This window comes from Notolepis coatsorum, assembly GCF_963971535.1.
Source record: "Notolepis coatsorum genome assembly, chromosome: 2".
In the NCBI taxonomy this organism is placed as follows: domain Eukaryota; kingdom Metazoa; phylum Chordata; class Actinopteri; order Aulopiformes; family Paralepididae; genus Notolepis; species Notolepis coatsorum.
In genome coordinates, this window is record NC_140166.1 from 76,406,904 (window position 1) to 76,432,082 (window position 25,179).

The window sequence follows — 25,179 nt, forward strand, 5'->3', positions numbered from 1 at the left end:
CTGGTATAGGTGAGGTATAGGTGTGGTACAGGGCTGGTATAGGTGAGGTATAGGTGTGGTACAGGGCTGGTATAGGTGAGGTATAGGTGTGGTATAGGGGTGTTATAGGGATGGTATAGGTGTGGTATAGGTGTGGTACAGGGGTGGTATAGGGGAGTATAGGGCTGGTACAGGGGTGGTATAGGGGTGGTACAGGGGTGGTATAGGGGGGTATAGGGCTGGTACAGGGGTGGTATAGGGGTGGTACAGGGTTGGTATAGGGCTGGTATAGGGCTGGTATAGGGATGGTATAGGGGTGGTATAGGGGTGGTACAGGGGTGGTATAGAAGTGGTACAGGGGTGGTATAGGAGTGGTATATGGGTTGGTATAGGATGGCATTACAGATTAAAGAGGGGGTCAGAGAGGTCAGAGGTCAGGCTTACTGGGCGGGTGTGCAGCAGGACCAGCTTGGTGACGCGGATGTGGATCCGGACTCCCAGGCTCTGGTGGCGGAACATGTTGTAGACCTGGAACGACATCAGAACCAGAATATCAATTCGATTTTTTTTTTTTGGTAATAGGCCCTAATCATTTGGCATGAGATATTGATGGCTAGTGCATTTGTTTGGCTATTGTGTCACAGCGTGAATAAACTCCCTTGGAAATAGTGACCGCTGTGTCATTTATGTTTAACGTAGACCTTTTTTATTTGTGTGTCGGCTCTTTGACTGCGAGAGTGGACTCAACCTTGATGACTTGGACTCGGACTAGGGTAATGGGGACTCGAGATTTAGTCATCATCGTCATAATTTTTATTTATTCGTACATGGAATTGTTACAGTCCAACAGTACACATAGTTCTCTTCATATGATGATCCACTAAATTCCATGGCCGAAAGGAACAGGAAGAAGACACTTCTTATTGTACCTGCCCCTACACACACACAGTACACTGATAGACGGTTCATAGTGCAATGTTTACCAAACCAAACAAAATGTACATACTTATTTAGTAGAAATGGAAACATCAACACAATAAAATTAACATAAATAAAAATAAATTGTGTATCCATCAGTTAAATTGCATATTTACTGAGGTTCATTCATTTATACACACACACACACACACACACATATCGATTCTGAATATTTAAAACGGTTTCAATACTCATTTCCCGAAATATCGATATTTAATTATTAAGGAAGTTACATTGTTCATTTCAATACCTGTAATAGTACAGTAGTCCACACACACACACATGTGCATTCAGTTAAGTCGGAATATGACTGTAATATGAACAGTTCAGTTTGTCAGGTACATGCAACACAGATTACAGTGTTTACATCTGTCTGCTTGAGAAAATACCATGTTCTGCAATAAAGATTATTGAAGTGAGATGAACAGTTATTTTTAAATGTGTGATCTAAAGATAAACAAAGGGTTTTAAAAGTGTTATATTTATCTTCTCGTATAGTACCAGAGAGAAGCTGAGGATAATCAACCAGCAACAAAAGCAACAAATTTTATTTTTTTTACATTTTAAGATTGAACCTTTTTCCCTGTGGTATCGAAAATGGTATTGAATATCTCTCTACTGCTCCCCTCTCTCCCTCTTCCTCATCTATCCTTCCTCCTCACATCTCTCTCTCTACTGCTCCCCTCTCTCCTTCCTCCTCCCATCTCTCTCTCTCTCTGGCTCCCCTCTCTCCCTCTTCCTCCTCTCTCCTTCTTCCTCTCATCTATCTCTCTACTGCTCCCCTCTCTCCCTCTTCTCTCCATCCTCCTCCCATCTCTCCCTCTTACTCCTCTCTCCTTCCTCCTCCCATCTCTCTCTCTCTACTGCTCCCCTCTCTCCCTCTTCTCTCCATCCTCCTCCCATCTCTCCCTCTTACTCCTCTCTCCTTCCTCCTCCCATCTCTCTCTACTGCTCCCCTCTCTCCTTCCTCCTCCCATCTCTCTCTCTCGCTCTACTGCTCCCCTCTCTCCCTCTTCATCGTCTCTCCTTCCTCCTCCCATCTCTCTCTCTACTGCTCCCCTCTCTCCCTCTTCCTCCTCTCTCCTTCCTCCTCCCATCTCTCTCTCTCTCTACTGCTCCCCTCTCTCCATGTCTGTCCTGTGCTGAGGTCTGAGCGGTCCTGGCAGCTGTGGTGAGCTGTGGCTGTGAGCAGTGATTAGGTTTCTCCACTTGGCTGGTTAGTGCTGCTGTAATGACAAGCCGCAGGGACACAGTGATCTGCACTATAGCAAGTGACAGGCTTAGCAAGGGACTTCATCTTGTGTTCAGAATGATCACATCTATTTAAAGTCTTAAAAATGGTGAATGGTAAATGGTGCATTTATATAGCAACTTTTATCCAAAGCGCTTTACATTGTTCCTCACATTCACCCATTCACTCACACACCAACGGCGGAGGCAACCATGCAAGGTGCCAACCATGCAAGGTGCCAACCTGCTCATCAGGAGCAGTTAGGGGTTAAGTGTCTTGCTCAAGGACACTTCGACACGCTGCCCGGGAGGAGCGGGTATCAAACCGGGAACCACCGGATTACCAGACGACTGCTCTACCTCCCGAGCCACTGTCGCCCCATCTTAAAATGTTCTGCGCCAATAACGTATATACTCGTTATTGCCCGCCATCTCTTGAGCGCCAATAACGTGTATACTCGTTATTTCGTCCGTTTTTCTTTTTTTTCTCGACTTTAATATCCTATACACTCTCACGGACCTCAGTGTTATCATTGGAACTCATTCTGAGACCCCGAGAGTGCAATGCTGGCCGAATCCTGCTAGGTGGCAGTATCGCCTACCCTTTGAAACCTTATTTCACACTGTGTGTTACATTTGATATGATCCGGGCGGAGAATTTGGACCCAGGTAAGTGAAACGGTTCATTCGAGCATCTTGGAACGCGTTCAGCACACTTGATGCATATTTTGTGCCATTTCATGTCAGGGACCCGATGGACATCAATACTGGAAATCGCGATCAGACAATTGGAATATTCGTGTCGTCTTTACTATCAACGTCTGTCTGATGATTCGGTTCCTGCAGGGCTCCGCAGCGATGCCCTGTCTAGGAAAAAAATATGTACTCTGACATCACAGAGTGGGGCGGGGCAGAGTGTGGAGCAGGGTGGAAAGAGGTACTCTGACATCACAGAGTGGGGCGGGGCAGAGTGTGGAGCAGGGTGGAAAGAGGTACTCTGACATCACAGAGTGGGGCGGGGCAGAGTGTGGAGCAGGGTGGAAAGAGGTACTCTGACATCACAGAGTGGGGCGGGGCAGAGTGTGGAGCAGGGTGGAAAGAGGTACTCTGACATCACAGAGTGGGGCGGGGCAGAGTGTGGAGCAGGGTGGAAAGAGGTACTCTGACATCACAGAGTGGGGCGGGGCAGAGTGTGGAGCAGGGTGGCAATATCACCCACTAGTGCAGCAGAATGACAGAAGAAAGACCATATGTTTAGTTACTCTTTAACTGTCTGTAGTGTGGTAGTGAAAAGGTTAACCTTCTGTAGTGTGGTAGTGAAAGGGTTAACCTACTGTATTGTTGCAGTGAAAGGGTTAACCCGTTGGTAGTGAAAGTGTTAACCGTCTATAGTGTGGTAGTGAAAGGGTTAACCTTCTGTAGTGTGGTTGTGAAAGGGTTAACCTACTGTATTGTTGCAGTGAAAGGGTTAACCATTTGTCGTGTGGTAGTGAAAGGGTTAACCTACTGTATTGTTGCAGTGAAAGGGTTAACCATTTGGTGTGGTAGTGAAAGGGTTAACCTACTGTATTGTTGCAGTGAAAGGGTTAACCCGTTGGTAGTGTGGTAGTGAAAGTGTTAACTGTCTGTAGTGTGGTTGTGAAAGGGTTAACCCTTTGTCATGTGGTAGTGAAAGGGGTAACCCACTGTATTGTTGCAGTGAAAGGGTTAACCCTTTGGTAGTGTAGTAGTGAAAGGGTTAACCTACTGTATTGTCACAGTGAAAGGGTTAACCCTTTGGTAGTGTGGTAGTGAAAGTGTTAACCGTCTGTAGTGTGGTAGTGAAAGGGTTAACCTTATGTAGTGTGGTTGTGAAAGGGTTAACCCTTTGTCATGTGGTAGTGAAAGGGGTAACCCACTGTATTGTCGCAGTGAAAGGGTTAACCCGTTGGTAGTGTGGTAGTGAAAGGGTTAATGCACTGGCAGATATTGCTGTTGCTGACAGTTTGATGATGATTTGGTTTGCAATGAGCGGAATTGTGTTAAAGCAAGTTTCCTTCTGCAACATTATTTCTCCTTTCATGATAATTTACTTCAGTCAGGAGTCCTGTTGAAATCCTCACACATATCCCCTTCGGTGGCGCCGAGCCAAAGTGCGGAACACAGCTGTCTGACGTCAAGAAGAATATGAGCTCGCAGACGCTGGCACTGGACCAATAATAAACGATTTTGAGGAGCCTTGTTTCAGGCCTTGTTTCTCTCCACCACGATAACAGCGGAACCATCTGCCAGGGGTTTTTATTTTTAATGATGTGGTTCCTTCACATAATCTCCTAATATAACAACGACACCTCTGTAGAGGAATAAGAGTGTTGGGTCAGCTGTTTTCAGTTCCCCTAGGACGGGTAGGAGGGGGGATCAGTGCCTTGCCCCCCTGCTGCTGAATCCCTCATACACGCCTTCATCTCCTCCCGCCTGGACTATTGCAACTCCCTACTCACTGGCATCACCTCCCGCTCCCTCCATAAACTGCAAATGGTCCAAAACTCAGCCGCCCGCCTCCTCACTAACACTCGGTCCCGTGAACACATCACTCCTGTCCTCCACTCTCTCCACTGGCTCCCGATCAAGGAACGCATCAACTTTAAAACACTACTCCTCACCTTCAAAGCCCTCCACAGCCTGCCCCCCCCCTACCTGACTGATCTCCTTCTTCCCTACCGCCCCACCCGTTCCCTCCGGTCCTCCTCCGCTGCCTCCCTCACTGTCCCGACATCCAAACACAAAAACGTTGGTGAACGGAGCCTTCTCTCGCACTGCCCCCCGACTCTGGAACTCCCTCCCTCAGTCCATCAGAGACTCCCCTACACTCTCCACCTTCAAAGCTCGCCTCAAAACCCACCTGTTCTCCCTTGCCTTCAACCCCCCCCCCCCACCCATAACCCCCCCCCCCCCCCCCCCCCCTCCAACCCGATTGATGTCTGTCTCCTGTCGCTCTGTCTTTTTGTGCTATCTCATGCTTCCCCTTTCTTTGTTTTTGTTTCTTTGTTTTTACTTTGTTCCTAACTACTGTCAGCGACTTCGGGTCATTGAGAAGCACTATATAAATACAATGAATTATTATTATTATTATTATTATTATTATTATTATTGCTCAATGGCACTTCAGCATGGATGGACAGACACATTAGCTGTTGCAGGGATCAACCTTCTGTGATCCTCCAGTTACAGATCAGTCCCTCTGACCGACACCAGCCTTCATCTGACCGACACCAGCCTTCATCTGACCGACACCAGCCTTCATCTGACCGACACCAGCCTTCATCTGACCGACACCAGCCTTCAGGTTCTCTGACCAACACCAGCCCTCTGACCGACACCAGCCCTCTTACCATCTGACCGACACCAGCCTTCAGTCTTTCTGACCAACACCAGCCCTCTGACCAACACCAGCCCTCTGACCAACACCAGCCTTCAGTCTTTCTGACCAACACCAGCCCTCTGACCAACACCAGCCCTCTGACCAACACCAGCCTTCAGTCTTTCTGACCAACACCAGCCCTCTGACCAACACCAGCCCTCTGACCAACACCAGCCTTCAGTCTTTCTGACCAACACCAGCCCTCTGACCAACACCAGCCCTCTGACCAACACCAGCCTTCAGTCTTTCTGACCGACACCAGCCCTCTGACCAACACCAGCCTTCAGTCTTTCTGACCAACACCAGCCCTCTGATCGACACCAGCCCTCTGACCAACACCAGCCTTCAGTCTTTCTGACCGACACCAGCCCTCTGATCGACACCAGCCCTCTGACCGACACCAGCCTTCAGTCTTTCTGACCGACACCAGCCCTCTGACCGACACCAGCCCTCTGACCGACACCAGCCCTCTGACCGACACCAGCCCTCTGACCGACACCAGCCCTCTGACCGACACCAGCCCTCTGACCGACACCAGCCCTCTGACCGACACCAGCCCTCTGACCAACACCAGCCCTCTGACCAACACCAGCCCTCTGACCGACACCAGCCCTCTGACCAACACCAGCCCTCTGACCAACACCAGCCCTCTGACCGACACCAGCCCTCTGACCGACACCAGCCCTCTGACCGACACCAGCCCTCTGACCGACACCAGCCCTCTGACCGACACCAGCCTTCCAGGTCACAAACAAACTTGATAAGTCAAGTAAATTACTTCTATGGCAAGAATGTCAATAGTTTTTTATGCATATACATTTGGACTTTACCCCCCCCCCCCCCCCTGATTCCTTTGTTCCTTTGTTTTTTTCAATATAATTATTATAATTTTTTTATCCACTTTTTCTCCTTCTTTTTCTGTTTTTCTCCCATCCCAATTTAGTCGTGCCAATTCCCCCCTCCCCTGTCTTGATTGTTGCTCCCTCGGTCGTAGGGAGGGTTGAAGAATATATTGCATGTCCCCTCCGATACATGCTGAGTCAGCCAGCCACATCTTTTCACCTGCCAGCGTGGACTCTCATTGGCGAGGTGTAACGTGCAGGCGCCCTGACCGACCTGTAGGAGTCGCTGTCCACAACGTCCAGATTACCACCCATCGACTTCCCTCCCGCTGACTCTGCCAATTGAGTCAGTATGACGGCCGGCCCAAGCCGGAGGCAACGCAGCCGGATTCGATACCGGTGTCTCTCGCGTTGGTGACGAGCGCTTAGACCACTGCGCCACCCAGCCCCCCTCAATACAATAATTTGATATATATTGATATATATATATATATTTGATATTTATATATAGTGGTATAACTCGTGTATACCTTCATCTGACAAAACTGAAGCATATATATTCCGATAGCCCAGGTTGTCCTGAAAAGAAAGATGTATACCACTTCATTTTACAATACAGGTTTGAGGATTTACACGCATTATTACACGATTAAACCAGGCAAACCTAAAATATCACAAAATAGCAGAGACTTTAGAGGGTTTTTAATAAAAGATAAGATGACTTGCTAAGCGTGTCATTTGTTAGAGTGCTTTCGCCCGAGGGATCTGATCCTGGGTCTGTCTGTCTCCAGGGGCAGCAGAAACACCAGGCAGCCTACAGCTCTACTAGAGCTGATCCTGGGTCTGTCTGTCTCCAGGGGCAGCAGAAACACCAGGCAGCCTACAGCTCTACTAGAGCTGATCCTGGGTCTGTCTGTCTCCAGGGGCAGCAGAAACACCAGGCAGAAAGAAGGAGAACATAATGACTGTTGCCCCCACTATTGTATCTATTATAAACTGCCCACTGTCCACCGGCATATTCCCATCAGATTTTGTAAATGCCCTGGTCCAACCTCTTTAAAAAAAAAACATCTCTGGACCCCCTAGTTTTAAATAATGCTAGACCCATTTCCAAACTAGCGTCGTTATCGATTTTTTTTTTTTATCGTGTCAAGCCAATTGATTACTTTTATGAATTTTTATTCTGTTTTTGAAAAATGCTTTGCATAGCACTGAAACAGCACTTTTAAAAGTCACTAATGATCTTTTATTAAATGCGGTGACTGCTCAATTGTATTCCTTTTAGATCTCAGTGCGGCATTTGACACTGTCGATAATTTTATTTTAATTGAAAGGTTGAAAAACCTGGTTGGCATAAATGAGGTCGCTTTAGAGTGGCTTCGCTCATATTTAACGGACAGAAGTTTCTCCGTGGTAATTGTCAAGTCAAGTCAAGTCAAGAGTTTTAATTGTCACGGCATACAAGTATACAATGAAATGCGGGTGGTCTTGCCCGCGACGATGTGCAATACAGTGGTACAACATATAATAGAATCCAATAAAAAAAAAACATTGTGCAATAAACAGGTAACAGGTAATATGGTGTGACATCTCGGTATCTGTACATAGTATTTACAGAGCATATAGGACATGCTAGGTAGCTTTAGTAGTGCAATACACTGTTCCTGTTGTTATACTAATTTAAAGTGGCCTTTCCTCTTGGCCATAAGTGTGCGTGTGTGCGGCATGAGTGTGTGCCCGCTCGTGTTAAAGTGGCTGCTAGTGTGTGAGCGTGCACAGCGTGCATGTCGTGTGTGTGCTCGTGTGTGCTTGTGTGTGGGTAGTTCAGTGTTCTGTGGCACTCAATGTTCATTGTTCAAGGCTCTGATGGCCTGGGGGAAGAAGCTGAGCCTAAGCCTCTCCGTCCTAGTAGCTGGGGTTCGCAGGCGTCTGCCTGACCTCAGCAGCTGGAACAGGCTGTTATTGGGGAGGCCTCTTCATCAAGGGCTCCTTTCAAGTGTGGAGTTCCTCAAGGATCGATTATGGGTCCCCTACTGTTCACCATATATATGTTGCCAATTGGCAACATTATTCAGAACCATGGCATCCAGTTCCACAGCTGATCCTGGGTCTGTCTGTCTCTACGGGCAGCAGAAACACCAGGCAGCCTACAGCTCTACTAGACCCCTCCACTAGCATGTCCACGAGACTTAATTATACCATATTAATCCTGTTATGGTGGGGGGTATCTGACTTTAAAATATCTGTGTGTGTGTGTGTGTGTGTGTGTGTGTGTGTGTGTGTGTGTGTGTGTGTGTGTGTGTGTGTGTGTGTGTGTGTGTGTGTGTGTGTGTGTGTGTGTGTGTGTGTGTGTGTGTGTGTGTCTGTGTGTGCGCGTGCGTGCGTGCGTGCGTACAAATGTAGGTGCGTACGTGCATGCTTGTTAGAGGAGCAGCGGTCCGATAATATTTTGATTCTTGGGGTCACGATTAGATTAAAAATGGATTCTCGATTCATAATAGATTCTCGATTCTATCCCCAGGGCCCAGGAGTTCAAAACTTTTAATCCCTATCTGATCGGATCAGATTTGGATTTTGGGTAGTTGAAAACCAAAAAACAGGATTAGGATCACTTTGATATCTGATCAGATCAGGAAATCAAATCCAAGCTTTAATCTGGATCAAATCTTCAAAACGGGTAGTTCAAACCGACAACACAGGATTGGGATCAGTTTGATCCCAAAAAACGGGATTATCTTGATCCCAAGATCAAGTGGATTACCAGAGCAAAATGTACTATACAATTTATAAAAAAATATGTTTCAATATAAATAAAATGGCAACGTTTGTTAACTGAAATAATACAAAATGTTTAGCCTTCATGGCAAATCAATTTAATTTTAAAATTTTTGTTCACATTTGTGGTGGCCTATTTTGTTTTCAACCAAATGTTGATGACATAAATGTTTATGCTCATAAAAGTATCACAACAAAGATTGTCAATCACAAATGTAATTTAGATTAAAGAAAAAATGTCTTCAACTAAAAAAAAGGTTCATCATCTGTCATCACCTTCAGCAAACTGAAACCTCACTATCAGCTCCTCAAAGCACGCCTAGATGATGTTATGGAATTATTATGAATGTGTTTTTGTTGTTACCCTAGTGGGAGTATTCTTTTGAATGACAATTTCATTATGATTGTATGTCCTTTATGTATTTAACAATATAATTAGACATTATAGATGTCTCTGCAATGTGGTCTCTTGTCTTCCTTGTATTCTTTTTCATATCCATTAGATGGAGATCGGTAGGATTAAAGCACTGATATTCAGGATCTAGTCATCTTGAAAAGTCTGAATCTGGATCAGGGTGATCCTATCCTGGATTGCTTTGAAATACCAGGACAAAATCTGGCCGAGTTGTCTGATCCTGGATCACAAAAAAGGGGATTTAAAAATCTCATCGGATCAGATAGGGATTAAAAGTTTTGAACTCCTGGGCCCAGGCCATCAGGAGCTTCTATCAATCAATCAATCAATCAGATTTATTTATAGGCCTATAGCACATTTAACATGACACATGTCAACCAAAGTGCTGTACAGAGGGTAGATACATAGATACATATAGACAATAATCACAACTCGTTTTACGGGAGGGCACACAGGCAAGCACACAGGAAAACAGGGCATGAGTCAGTGAATGGGAAAAGCTAATAGGTAGAAGTGGGTTTTGAGCCTAGATTTGAAGACATCTATCGAGGGGGCAAGCCTAATGGAGGTAGGGATGCTGTTCCACAGTTCAGGGGCTGCGACAGCAAAGGCACGGCCCCCCCTGAGCTTGAGGTTAGCCCTCCGGACTGCCTCTGATCGGCTGACCTGAGGGACCTGGTGTTGGAATAGGGGGATAGGAGGTCTGAGATGTAGGAGGGGGGGGGGTGACCATTAAGGGCTTTAAAAACGAATAGGAGAAGCTTAAAATATATCCTGTAGCGTACTGGAAGCCAATGAAGGGAGGAAAGGACAGGGGTGATGTGGTCTCTCTTGCGGGTTCCGGTCAACAGTCTGGCAGCGGCGTTCTGTACTAGCTGTAGGGAAGACTGGTTGATGCCTATATAGAGGGAGTTGCAGTAGTCTAATCTAGATTAAATGAAAGCGTGGATAACTCTCTGAAGGTCTGCAGGGGAGAGAAGGGCTTTGAGTTTAGCAATGGTGCGTAATTGGAAAACACATGCCTTCACCACTGAGTTCACTTAAATTTAAATTGGGGATCAAAAATGACACCTAGGTTCTTGACATAAGGCTTGACCAGGGAGGACAGGTTGCCAAGACTGTTGGTAAGGGTGGTGACAGCGTCTGGGGGACCGAAGAGGATTATTTCACATTTGTTTTCATTTAGTTGTAAAATATTTTGTGCCATCCAACATTAACGTCATCAAGGCAGGACATGAGACTGTTAAAGGTCCCCTGTCTTATAAATTGCCTTTTCCAGTGTTTAGCATTGTGTATTCCGATCCGCGCAATAATATCCACAGGGGTATATATCGTCATTTGAAACAAGTTACCAATGCATTGTCCCGTGGGATTATGCCCCCCCGCAGCGAAATTAATTAGTCTCCCTCTCCATCTCTCTATGACTCTCTCTGTCTGCCAGTGCAGACTGTGGGTGATTGTCACTCAAAGCGCTTTGCGAGTATGGGCGGAGCCCAGCCCAAAACGGCTTGAAATCTTGAAGTGGAAAAATGCTGCTTTAGAGTACTTTATTAGAAATACAAAACAATTAATATTTTTGAAAAAAACCTTACAGATGTGTTCCATAGACTCACAGGAATTGTGTAAAATTGCCCAAATAGTGAAAGGAATAGCAAAACATGGGACCTTTAAGTAAAGACTGGTTGTTAGGTTTCAGAGAGGCATAAAGCTGTGTGTCGTCAGCATAACAATGAAAAGAGATGTTGTGCTTCTGAATGATTGAACCAAGGGGTAGCATGTAAAGAGAGAACAGGATCGGGCCAAGGATGGACCCTTGCGAGAAGGAGATTGAGGGGGAGGAGCAGTTGGCAATGTTGACAGCAAAGCTTCTATTTGTGAGATAGGAGGAGAACCATGCTAGTGCAGTGCCACTGACACCAACCCCATGTTGGAGACGATCTAATAAAATGTTGTGATTAACAGTGTCGAAAGCTGCGCTGAGGTCAAGCAGCATTAAAACAGAGCAGGCCATCTATCCCCAGGCCATCAGGAGCTTCTATCCCCAGGCCATCATGTAACACCAACCATCCATCTACACTCACTACACACACATCCACATGCACACACTGACTTTAAACAAACACTCACTTTAGACACTTTAAACACTTTATGTTTAATCTATTTATTAAAGAGATTTGCACTACATCCATACCTCATTTTAGCATTTAGCATAAACAAATGTTTTTGTACCTCATTTTGTCTGCATTTTTGTACCTCATTGTCTGCATTTTTACTTTACTTGCATTGTACTTAGGTTGTACTTTAGTTTGTATATTGCATATTGTATATTTGTATAGTGTTGGGACTTTCAAGTTTCAAGTTTCTTTAATAGTTGTCATACAGAAGTACAGAATACTTTTGTACAAAATGCTTCTTACTGTTGCGCTCCAGAGACTGTGCATGACAAGATAAGTATGAAATAAAAACATAGTAAAAATTAGAAGAAAAAAAAAAAAGAGGTCACAGTGTTCAGTTTAGACATATGTACAATGTTCGTAGACGTAGTTACCATACAATATACAATACTGTGCAGTGTACTAATATACAATACTATATAGTGCAAGGCATAAATGGACGAGGTGCAGTTTAGGTACAATTCACAGTAGGTGTACGAGTTGTAGTGCAAATCCTTTATCAATAAATATAAAGTGTAAGTGTGTTTGTGTGATCTAAAGTGTGGAGAGTGGGTGCTGCAGTGTGTTGTTTGTTTGAGTGAGTGTGTGTGTGCGTGTGGGTGTGTGTGCTGTGTGCATTTGATGGTTGTTGCATAGTGATTATTGTTCGTTTAGCGATTATTGTTCGTTTAGCAGCCTGATGGCCTTTATTCCTCTTTTACTTCCTTTTTGTTTACTGTATGAAGCACATTCTCAGGGGCTCATACGGAACCAAGCATTTCACTGTAATGTACATGTACTTTATACGTGACAAATAAAAGCAAACTTGAAACTTGAATCAGACGATCCAGCGTTAAAAGCACACTAACTAGTCCAGTCTTTCCTGTCTTCCGTATTGTATTCTCCGATCCTACTTTGTATTTTTCCCACTTTGCCAATAGCAAAGCCTTTATAGCCTTAACCACTTGCTGGCTATGCTGTTATATTCAAATACTGTTATAATTATGCTCTTAAAAATGTATAAAATGTCTATCTATTCTGTTTTTACCTGGCATTTAACATCTTGCCTAGGGACTGCAGTTGAAAACTAGCTACCCAGCTGCTGACACTGGCATATTTACAGTGGCGGTACTCTGTCTCATTACTGTTGAATAATGTGCACTGTGTCCCTATTCAAATAAAGGAGAACCGGTCCAGTATCTCACCATGTTCATGACCGTCAGGAGGAACCTCTGTGCCGCCTCGGCGCCGTGGTACTGCACCATGTCGGAGTCGGCCACCACCACCGTCTCCACCGTGTACACGCCGCTCAGGCGGATAGCGTTCCTCCGCCCGCGACCCTCCTCTCCTCCTGCTCTCCCTCTCTTCTCCTTCCGTTTGCCCCCTACAGGCAGAGAGACGGACAGGACGACAGACACACAGACAGTTAATAATAATAATAAACTTTAATAATAAACCTTTCATACAAGAAATTCAGCTCAAAGTGCTTCACAACAGCAAGGAAAAAGACAGGCATAAAATGAGCAAAAGAGACAAAGTCAAGGTAAGACATAGAACTCCAAACCACAGCTCCCCGCATTAGGATCCAACATCCCAACAGGCCTCCCTGGTTACGGCTTGATCGTCACACATATAAAATAGAAATTTTTTAAATGATAAAAGAGTAGCAAAATAGTGCAATAGTGTAGTAGTGCAATAAAACAGTTAGACAAATAGAATAGACAGAGTAAAAGAATGCAATAGTGCAGTTGTGAGAATAGACGACACAAAGGCGTTGGAGCCACTCCATCACTACAGGATATAAAGACAGCTAAGCAGTTAAGCAGAAAGACAGACCAAACTTTGACCATCCCTTCAGTGATCTTAAAATCATCAGATGTCTACTGTCTTCTACTGTCTTCCGGGTTTTATTGAGTATGTTTACCATGGTTACTTACAGGAAGTGGATCTGTAATTGACTCCCAAAAATGACAATAAAATGCACAACCTCACTAAAGATGGTAAATGGTGCATTTATTTTATCCAAAGCGCTTTATTTGCTTCCTCACATTTGTTCCTCACATTTTACCGATCACTCACACGTTCACAGACTAACGGTGGAGGCGACCATGCAAGATGTCAACCTGCTCATCGGGACCAATCAGGGGGTTAAGCCAATCTCCTATTTGACCTAATAAATCGGTAACAACCAGCTATCTGACCAGCAAATTATTTCCTCCGGCATCCAGGACAAGCTCATGTCCGACTGTGTCGGTACTACTGAGGGAAGTGTCTTCCATCTGTTTAAGTGAAGTTGTACTTCATGGTCCCCGTGGGGACCTTCTTCCTCTGCATTTGACCCAATCCTAGCTACTTGCAGTGGGCAGCCACAAGCAGTAGCACCCAGGGACCAGTTGTAATGCCGGTACCTCGGTCAAGGGCAAAAGGCAGGCGTGTACTTACAGTAGCACAGTCTTTTGGTGTGGTGGGAGGAAACCTGAGTACCCAGAGGAAACCCACACGAACAGGGGGAAAACATTCAAACTCCCCACAGAAAGGCCCCCCAATGGGTTAGACCTTTCCTTGCTGTGAAACAGTGCTAACCACCGCACCACCTTGCAGCTTGAGGGGTAGTATCAGTAGGCTAGTCTTGGGTCCTGCTGTTGCTATGAGACAATTCAAACCATGCCGTTTGACGCACGACACTTCTTTTTTTCCATTTTCTTTTTGCTCTTTGCTCTGGGGGTGTGTTGACATCAACTTTAGAAAGTAAATAAAGACAAAACTAGAACTAACCTTGGGTTAAGGGCATTTCAGTGTGATAACGGGGTTAAGGTGGTTGGGCATGAAGCATAACATGTGGTAGTGTAAAAAGGAGTTAGTGTAGTTCAACCTAAAGCTTGAATGAACTCAAAACTAAAGGCACATTCACATTCTGAACACTTCTTCCACTTAAATTCACGTCAGTGGAAGAGGATGCAGTTGTGAATGCATTTAGCTGTGTTCTGACCTGGTGAATTTGAGTGCCTTACACCCATACTCAACTCATCTTGGAGCATCTGAGATGATTTCAGCAGCCGAGCAGTGCATGGCGGGATTGACTGAACTCAAGCAGCTTCATATCCTGTGCCCCAGCAAGCAAGGAAAACTGGCGTGACCAAACACTGGCGTGACCAGACACTGGCGTGACCAAACACTGGCGTGACCAGACACTGGCGTGACCAAACACTGGCGTGACCAAACACTGGCGTGACCAAACACTGGCGTGACCAAACACTGGCGTGACCAGACACTGGCGTGACCAAACACTGGCGTGACCAAACACTGGCGTGACCAGACACTGGCGTGACCAAACACTGGCGTGACCAAACACTGGCGTGACCAGACACTGGCGTGACCAAACACTGGCGTGACCAAACACTGGCGTGACCAGACACTGGCGTGACCAAACACTGGCGTGACCAAACACTGGCGTGACCAAACACTGACGTGACCAAACACTGGCGTGACCAGACACTGGCGTGACCAAACACTGGCGTGACCAAACACTGGCGTGACCAGACACTGGCGTGACCAAACACTGGCGTGACCAAACACTGGCGTGACCAAACACTGGCGTGACCAGACACTGGCGTGACCAAACACTGGCGTGACCAGACACTGGCGTGACCAAACACTGGCGTGACCAAACACTGGCGTGACCAAACACTGGCGTGACCAGACACTGGCGTGACCAGACACTGGCGTGACCAAACACTGGCGTGCAGTGGTGCAGTGGCAAATTGACAGTAGGTCAAACGCTCCACGCGCGTGCGCGCGCGCATGCACAGTTTTTTTTGGCTGCTCTCGTCCTGCAGCTGGATACTATTGCCTCACAGCGCGGCCGTCAGCGCGCGGCCCAGAGAGCGCCGCTGGCTCTGCGGCTCTGCAGCTGCATGCTTCTCCGGGAGTCCGGTTGGATAATGCCACGTAAAAAGCGATTGCGCATACTTCAGCCTCAGTGACCGAGGTAAAACGCCGTTATACCGCGTTATACCAGCACTGCACCACTGCTGGCGTGACCAGACACTGGCGTGACCAAACACTGGCGTGACCAAACACTGTGAGCGTGCCTTAAGTCATTCAGGGTGTTGAATGACGGCACCCGAAAGTACACCGCCACCATAATGTCATTAACTAGTCACGTACACATAACACTCAACAATCTTTTCAAGTTTCAAAAATATCCCTGGTCTGAAGACCTGAAAATTCCACTTATATGGGTATCGTCCTGAAAGGAATAACAACCGACCCAAGCCGGCGATGACGACGAGGTGGACCGACTGGAGAAACAGTAACTCTTTAACAGCTTGGTCCTGGCCTCTGTCGGGGGGGGGGGGGATCGGCTGGTGATAAGAAGCCGGAGGAGTGGAAGGAAGGAGACGTGTTTACACGGCTAGTCTCTCTCCATCACCACCACTCGGGCTGGCTCAGATCTGACGTTACATCATACACACGGCCTAGCCGGGGGAGGTTGGCCCAGTTCCTTCTCTAACAGACTCCAGTTCTCCTCACAATGCCACTGCTGACTCTGAAGGAACTCGAGCAGAAATGCAAAGCCCAACCCCCCCCCCCCCCCCCCCCGATTCAGTTGTTTCTTAAAGTGGCGGGACGGAGATGCGGGGCTGGTCCCTGCAGGACGTCACCACGTCTCTCTGGAAGATGAATAAGCTCTTTTCCAGTGTTAGTTTTAGCTAGTAAATGCAAGTGGCCCCTGAGGGTAGAGTTAATGTTACTTTGCCACCACGACAGAATACAAAGAGACGACCGTTTGCCAGTCCCTGGGTGTGCAGAGTTTGAGAGAAGCTGCAGCTTATTGTTGGTGATGGAATAGCTCCACTCTCTCCACGGGGAGGGGAGAGTGACTCAGCATTTTTATTTGACTGTACTGTCTCCTAAGTGGTCTCTCACACATCATTCATGGACACCTTAATGGTGACGCGTAGAGGTCGGCGATGGAACGTGTCTTCACAAGAGGCCGGTGAATTGAACAGATAATACATTTATGGGGCGACCATGGCTCAGGAGGTAGAGTAATCGTCGTCTGGTAATCCGAAGGTTCCCGGTTCGATTCCCGCTCCTCCCGGGCAGCGTGTCGAAGTGTCCTTGAGCAAGACACTTAACCCATAACGGCACGGTGGTGTAGTGGTTAACACTGTCGCCTCACAGCAAGAAGGTCCCGGGTTCGATTCCTGCTTGGGGACCAGGTTTCCATGATGCCAGGTACCCAGGTGGGGTATCTCCCAGGCCTTTCTGTGTGGAGTTTGCATGTTCTCCCCGTGCTCGCAAGGGTTTCGCCCCCGATAAGATAAACCCAATGGAAAAACATGCACAACAACAGATTGCTAACGCTGTGGCGTCCTTGACGAAGACGGACAGGAGCACTTGGATTGGTCCCCTGGCGCGGCTCACGTTGACGCCTGTCTGCTCCCAGCTGCCCTTGGGGGAGAAGGACGACGGGATGGGTTAATCGCAGAGACAAATCGCATCGGCGATCCTAAAAAGACAATGCATGTGTGTGTGTTCCGGTGTGTGTGCTAAACTAACCGCTGTGTGTACCACTAAAAACATTGAGTCTCGTTGCATGCCGAATAAAGACCTCTGCAACAGGTCCTGCATTATTATTATTATAACTGCTCCCAATGTGAAGGTTTTGCACCTTGCATGGTTGCCTCCGCCATCGGTGTGTGAATGTGTGAGTGAATGGGTAAAATGAGAGGAACAAATTGTAAAGCGCTTTGGATAAAAGCTGCTCTATAAATGCAGCCATTTACCATTTATTTACAGTTCATGCACCACACACAACCGCAGCAGACTACAGAGAGTGGCTCGATCAGCCGAACACACCATCGGAGGTGGGCATCCCACTCTCCAGGACATTTATAACAAGCGTTTCAGGGCCAAGGCTAAGAGAATAGCCAAAGACTCTAGTCACCCAAACAACTGCCTCTTTGCACTGCTGCGGTCAGGCAAGCGCTACCGGAGTCTCATGGCCGGTACAGAGAGACTCAGAAGGAGCTTCTATCCCAAGGTGATCAGGATGCTCAATGACTCTATGTAACATCAACCCACCCATCTACACTAATTTAAACACTTTAAACACTACATCATATGTATCTATGTATTAAAGAGATTTGAACTACATCCATACCTCATTTAGCATTTTGCCATTTTTTTTACCTCATTGTCTGCATTTTGTACCTCATTGTCTGCATTTTGTACCTCATTATCTGCATTTCTACTTCATTGTACTTAGGTTGTACTTTAGTTATTATTACCGTATGAAGCACGTTCACAGGAGGCTCATACAGAACCAAGCGTTTCACTGTAATGTACATGTACTTTATACGTGACAAATAAAAGCAAACATGAACTTGAAACCTTAGCGGCTCATTCTGTTTTGTTTGTATGGAACTCTCTGAGACACACGCAACGCGTTTCATTCCTTCAGCACCGCCTGGCTCAGTGGTGTAGCTGTTCCAGACTCCTGCAGAACCCCAATGCCTTCCGTTGTGAACAAAACCACAGATTGCATAAGAACGGGAAGCACAAACACTGGCAAACAGTCGTGAAAACAATTATTACAAAATTAACTTTGGGGTATTTTGGGGTATTTTGGGGTATACTTCGGGGTATTTTGGGGTATTTTGGGGTACTTTGGGGTATTTTGGGGTATACTTTGAGGTATTTTGTGGTACTTTGGGGTATTTTGGGGTGCTTTGGGGTATTTTGTGGTACTTTGTGGTGATTAGTAGGACCCCGGCTCAGAGCGGCACTCAAAACCATGTCAAATGAAACCACAGATTGCCTAAGAGCGGGGAGCACAAACACTGGCAAACAGCCGCGGAAACAGAGAATTAGCCACAATTGAGGAGTTGTATATCTTCTGATGTCATCAGAAACTGATGGTTTAGCAGTGGGCTGCAACTCAAAACAGCACCACTGGCTTCCAACTCGGTCCTTTCTGGCTAGCAGTGGGTAGGGGGGGGGGGGGGGGGTGGTGTACGCCATTATGCAAGAATGGGGTGGTGGTAGCCTAGCGGTTAGATGCATGAGTGTGAGACCAGTCATGGGTTCGAAGCCAGGAAACTCTGGAGTGTGGAAGTGAAGATGGAATGACCTCCGACTATAGTTGATGTGCCCTTGAGCAAAGCACTTAATCCTGCTACCGCACCCACCAGTAGAACTTTGGTTGTCCTGGGCAGCTCCCAGGTTTGTGTTTGTGTGTGTGTGTGTGTGTGTGTGTGTGTGTGTGTGTGTGTGTGCGTGCGTGCGTGCGTGCGTGCGTGCGTGCGTGCGTGCGTGCGTGCGTGCATGTGTGTGTGTGCGTGCGAGCGCAAATGGTGCCTGGCCAATTGGCACCCCAAATGATTGACAGGCAAAAATATATTTTTTTTCTTTCTCTAACATACTGTATATATTGTATATGTTTTATTTTAGGCCTTAAACTATGTTTAGAATGGCAGTAAAACATTCTCTTTCGAATGTGCGCTATTGCACTTTGTAGACACTGTTGAGATGTTGTAATATTGAAGTGAACAGTGCCTCAAACTAATTTGTCATCATCATCACAATTATTCAAAACCATTATTACTATTGACATTAAGTCGTATTGTTAAGCATGTTAACAAGTCTTTTTTTTTATCAACTTTTTCTCCCATTTTCTATTTGTCTCCCATCCCAATTTCGTATCGTCCAATTCTACCCTCCCCTGTCTCGAACGCTGTTTGGCCATGCCTCCCACAAGCCGTCTGTAATGTGGACGAAGCCATACATTGCACGAGTCCCCTCCGGTACTCGAGGTAGCAGCCGTCGCATCTTTTTCACCTGCACAGCGCGATCTTTCAGCGGCGGGGGTCTGCGCTTTGGAGGGAAGCCCCCGTCGCTTCCTGATTCTACTGCGCAGGCGCACCAACCGACCTGTAGGAGTCGCTGTCCACAACGTCCGATCCCCACCCATCAGCTTCCCACCCCCTAATACTGCCAAATGTATTAGTATGAACGACCAGCAAAGCTGAATGCAATGCGGAGAGCTGGGCTCGAAACCAGCGTCTCCTGCATTGGTGGTGAGCGCCTTGCCCACTGCACCACCTAGCCGCCCGCATGTTAACAAGTCTTAAAGATCCACTCAGATGTATGTTCAACCCTTAAAAGGTGTTCCTATATTGAATCAAAGTTTGTATAAAAATGGGTTTGTCCACCAAATTGTTCAATAAACTACTGACTAAATGTCTTAGCAGAATCTCGACACCTTTAAATGTTTACATGTAGTCATTTAGCTGAGCGCTTTTATCCAAAGCGACTTACAAGTTCCGTACGACAAGTCAGCAGGAAGGGCGCCACTCTTTCAGATGAGTAACAATGGTTCCTTTTACCCTAACCCTGAGATGCAAGGATCTATGAATGTGCAAACTGGCAACAAGCAGCCATTGATATTTACCAGGAATTTCAAGTCAGCAGCTTATATTCTTTGAAGACGTGGTGTCAATACCAACTCAGCTTTCTGCGTATGCTGAAGCCGAAGGTGTCAAGTTACCCCATGTTGGACCGATAGCTATAGGTTCAACATATAAGTGATGTAACACATGCTCCTCAGACTTCAGGTACTGTAAGTACAGGGAGGCTTCCCGCGGGGGAAGATGAAAAGGACGCTCTGGTGACAAGTCTTGCACAAATAACAACCTGTTTAGTAAAGGCCTCCAAGAGGAGGTTACCATAGAAAAACATGTTTTTGAGTGGAGGGCACCTTTAACCATTTCACTGCGACACTACAAAAGGGTTAACCCTTTCACTGTGACACTACAAAAGGGTTAACCCCTTCACTGCGACACTACAAAAGGGTTAACCCTTTCACTGCGACACTACAAAAGGGTTAACCCCTTCACTGCGACACTACAAAAGGGTTAATCCTTTCACTGCGACACTACAAAAGGGTTAACCCCTTCACTGCGACACTACAAAAGGGTTAACCCTTTCACTGTGACACTACAAAAGGGTTAACCCTTTCACTGTGACACTACAAAAAGGTTAACCCTTTCACTGCGACACTACAAAAGGGTTAACCCCTTCACTGCGACACTACAAAAGGGTTAACCCTTTCACTGTGACACTACAAAAGGGTCAACCCTTTCACTGTGACACTACAAAAGGGTTAACCCTTTCACTGCGACACTACAAAAGGGTTAACCCCTTCACTGCGACACTACAAAAGGGTTAACCCTTTCACTGCGACACTACAAAATGGTTAACCCTTTCACTGCGACACTACAAAAGGGTTAACCCTTTCACTGCGACACTACAAAAGGGTTAACCCTTTCACTGAGACACTACAAAAGGGTCAACCCTTTCACTAAGACACTACAAAAGGGTCAACCCTTTCACTGCAACACTACAAAAGGGTTACTTGTATGCCGTGACAAATAAAACTCTTGACTCTTGACTCTTGTTGAAAGGAAGACATGAATCCTTTATTATCCAAGCGTCTCCGTTAGCTAGCATGGCGTATTTAATATCATCACAAACTTTAGAGAGCGCTAGAGTTACAGTCTAGAGTTATTTTTATCCACGCTTCTCTGTTAGCTAGCATGGCGTATTTAATATCATCACAAACCTTAGAGAGTGCTAGAGTTACAGTGTAGAGTTATTATATTATCCACGCTTTTCTGTTAGCTAGCATGGCGGATTTAATATCATCACAAACTTTAGAGAGTGCTAGAGTTACAGTATAGAGTTATTATTATCCACGCTTCTCTGTTAGCTAGCATGGCGTATTTAACATCATCACAAACACTAGAGAGCGTTAAGAGTTACAGTATAGAGTTAAACTTTTATTAATCCCTTTGGGGGAAATCCGGCCTCTTTATTTGACCCATCCCAAGTATCTAGGAGCAGGGGGCAGCCACACAGTGCGGCGCCCGGGGACCAACTCCAGTACCTCGGTCAAGGGCGATGGCAGGAGTATATATACCTAGCAAGCATGCCGTTTTATGGTGGGGGGGTGGTGGTTTGGTACCCGTCTCGAGCTCCAAAGGGAACAGTTTGGTATGTTGGGGTGAGTGAGAGGAAGCAGATGGGGGGAGGGGGGAGGGTTGATAACTCTCTCCAGGTCCATAGGGAACAGTGAGGTATGTCAGGGCAAGGTGTGAGGGTATGGGGCGGGGGAAGGTACCTTTCTCCAGGTCCATCGGGAACATTTGGGTATGTTGGAGTGGGGGGTGGGGGTGGTTATAGATGGAGGTCTAGGTTTAAAACGGTGTGCTCTACACGTGAGCAAAACTAAGCAAACAGCAATCGCTTTATTGGAGCCACTGGTGGGTCGAAGGGAGTTTAAGGTTTGGAGTTTTGAGTTACAGTAGTAGACTAATCTTTCTATCTTTGGGCCGTAAACCCTTTTTATACTGTGATTTACAACAGAGCGCTGGGGGGATTATTTCACAAAGCAGGATTAGCAAGTTAGCTACAGATCACTTTGACAAACACTAAACTATATCTTGAGGTTTTGGATTTTGAATCTGTGAAATTGCATTACAGATTTAACGCATTACGTCAAGGAATGTGATTCGGTCACGTCGTCGTACGTTTTCTTTCTCTCGAGTATCCAGCTAAACGTACAATAAGCTGAGCCAACAAACCCTGGTCTGGAGCTGGTCTTTACTGCTCAGTCCATCTGGCGTCTGATTAGTTTGTTTGTTAGAGCGCACCAAGGTTGCTGATAGGTGTGTTTTCCAGGGGAAGGACAAAGGACGTGTGGGGACAAGGGGTCAAATGACGCGTGGGGACAAGGGGCCAAAGGACGTGTGGGGACAAGGGGTCAAATGACGCGTGGGGACAAGGGGTCAAATGACGCGTGGGGACAAGGGGCCAAAGGATGTGTGGGGACAAGGGGTCAAATGACGTGTGGGGACAAGGGGTCAAATGACGCGTGGGGACAAGGGGTCAAAGGACACGTGGGGACAAGGGGCCAAAGGACGTGTGGGGACAAGGGGTCAAATGACGTGTGGGGACAAGGGGTCAAATGACGCGTGGGGACAAGGGGTCAAAGGATGTGTGGGGACAAGGGGCCAAAGACGTGTGGGGACAAGGGGTCAAAGGATGTGTGGGGACAAGGGGCCAAAGGATGTGTGGGGACAAGGGGCCAAAGGATGTGTGGGGACAAGGGGTCAAATGACGTGTGGGGACAAGGGGTCAAAGGATGTGTGGGGACAAGGGGTCAAATGACGTGTGGGGACAAGGGGTCAAAGGATGTGTGGGGACAAGGGGCCAAAGGATGTGTGGGGACAATGCAGGACAATGACTCACAGCTAAAGGACGTGTGGGGACAAGGGGTCAAAGGATGTGTGGGGACAAGGGGCCAAAGGATGCGTGGGGACAATGCAGGACAATGACTCACAGCTAAATGACGTGTGGGGACAAGGGGCCAAAGGACGTGTGGGGACAAGGGGTCAAAGGACGTGTGGGGACAAGGGGCCAAAGGACGTGTGGGGACAAGGGGTCAAAGGACGTGTGGGGACAAGGGGCCAAAGGATGTGTGGGGACAAGGGGTCAAAGGACGTGTGGGGACAAGGGGTCAAAGGACGTGTGGGGACAAGGGGCCAAAGGACGTGTGGGGACAAGGGGTCAAATGACGTGTGGGGACAAGGGGCCAAAGGACGTGTGGGGACAAGGGGCCAAAGGACGTGTGGGGACAAGGGGTCAAAGGACGTGTGGGGACAAGGGGCCAAAGGACGTGTGGGGACAAGGGGTCAAAGGACGTGTGGGGACAAGGGGTCAAAGGACGTGTGGGGACAAGGGGTCAAAGGACGTGTGGGGACAAGGGGTCAAAGGACGTGTGGGGACAAGGGGTCAAAGGACGTGTGGGGACAAGGGGTCAAAGGACGTGTGGGGACAAGGGGTCAAAGGACGTGTGGGGACAATGCAGGACAATGACTCACAGCTAAAGGACGTGTGGGGACAATGCAGGACAATGACTCACAGCTAAAGGACGTGTGGGGACAAGGGGTCAAAGGGCGTGTGGGGACAAGGGGTCAAAGGACGTGTGGGGACAATGCAGGACAATGACTCACAGCTAAAGGACGTGTGGGGACAATGCAGGACAATGACTCACAGCTAAAGGACGTGTGGGGACAATGCAGGACAATGACTCACAGCTAAAGGACGTGTGGGGACAATGCAGGACAATGACTCACAGCTAAAGGACGTGTGGGGACAATGGGTCAAAGGACACGTGGGGACAATGCAGGACAACGAATCACAGCTGCTGGATCGATGAAGAAACCCTTGTATTTGCAATGAGGTCACTCTTAAAACAGCCTTGTTTATAAAATGAGATTTTTTTTTAAATAATAATAATAATAAACTTTATTTGTATAGCACTTTTCATACAGAAGTTGCAAAGTGCTTCACAACAGTAAAAAAAATACAGGCATAAGCGAGCATAAAAAAGATAGAGAGGTAGCAAGGTACGGTAAATCACAGTGTTTCACATTAGGATCTAGCATCCCAATAGGCCTCTCTGTTTACAGTTTCATTCAGTAATACAAATAATAAAAATAGAATAGACAGAGTAAAAAAGTGCGGTTTGATTCAGTTAAAAAAATAGGCAAAAAATTATCAAATATAACGGACATAAAATAGTTCAATAAAAATATAAAAACAGAGCAGCAAATGATAAGGTAAGTTCTGAATTGGTTTCACTGGTGGTCATAAAAACGTAAAGGAACGGGCGGCCGGGTAGCGCAGCGGACTAAGCGTCTGTCTACCACCACAGAGACAGTGGGATCGAATCCAGCTGCGGTACCTCCGGCTTGGTCGACCGTCCATACTAACACAATTGGCAGTGTCAGCGAGTGGGAAAGCCGGTGGGGTGGGTCCTGGTCGTTGTAAACAGCGACTCCTACAGTTCGGTCGGGGCGCCTGCACAGCGATGGAAGGATCTGGGGGAGGTAGTGTGACCCTTCCACACGTTACACACCCTCTCAGTGAGAGTCCACGCTGCCAGGTGAAAAGAAGGGGTGGGCTGGGTACACATGTGTCGGAGGAAGCATGTGATAGTCTCCGCCCTCCTAGACCGACGGTAGGGGGTAGAGTGCGCAACGACCAGGAAGGGGATTGGGAATTGGCATAACGACTAACATTGGGATGGGAGAAAAACGGAAAAAGGAGGGGGAAAAAGATAATTATATATTTTTTTAAACATAAAGGAACTTAAGGGAACCAGCTAAACCTTCAGTACTGGAGGCGACGGTGGCTCAGGAGGTAGAGCGGTCGTTTTGGTAATCGGAAGGTTCTCGGGTTCGATTCCCGCTCCTCCCGGGCAGCGTGTCGAAGTGTCCTTTTGCAAGACACTTAACATCCCCTAATTGCTCCTAATGAGCAGGTCGGCACCTTACA

General features: G+C 46.9%; 1 protein-coding gene across 1 annotated transcript in view; it reads right to left on the reverse strand.

Annotated features, from left to right (window-relative positions):
• adamts17 (ADAM metallopeptidase with thrombospondin type 1 motif, 17) overlaps window positions 1-25,179 on the reverse strand; it is a gene marked incomplete at both ends in the record, with an annotated part of 341,041 nt that overhangs the window by 251,694 nt on the left and 64,168 nt on the right. Inside the window, 2 exon segments of the mRNA XM_084308233.1 lie at window positions 424-507; window positions 12,978-13,156. Coding sequence (XP_084164359.1) covers window positions 424-507; window positions 12,978-13,156 — 263 coding nt within the window.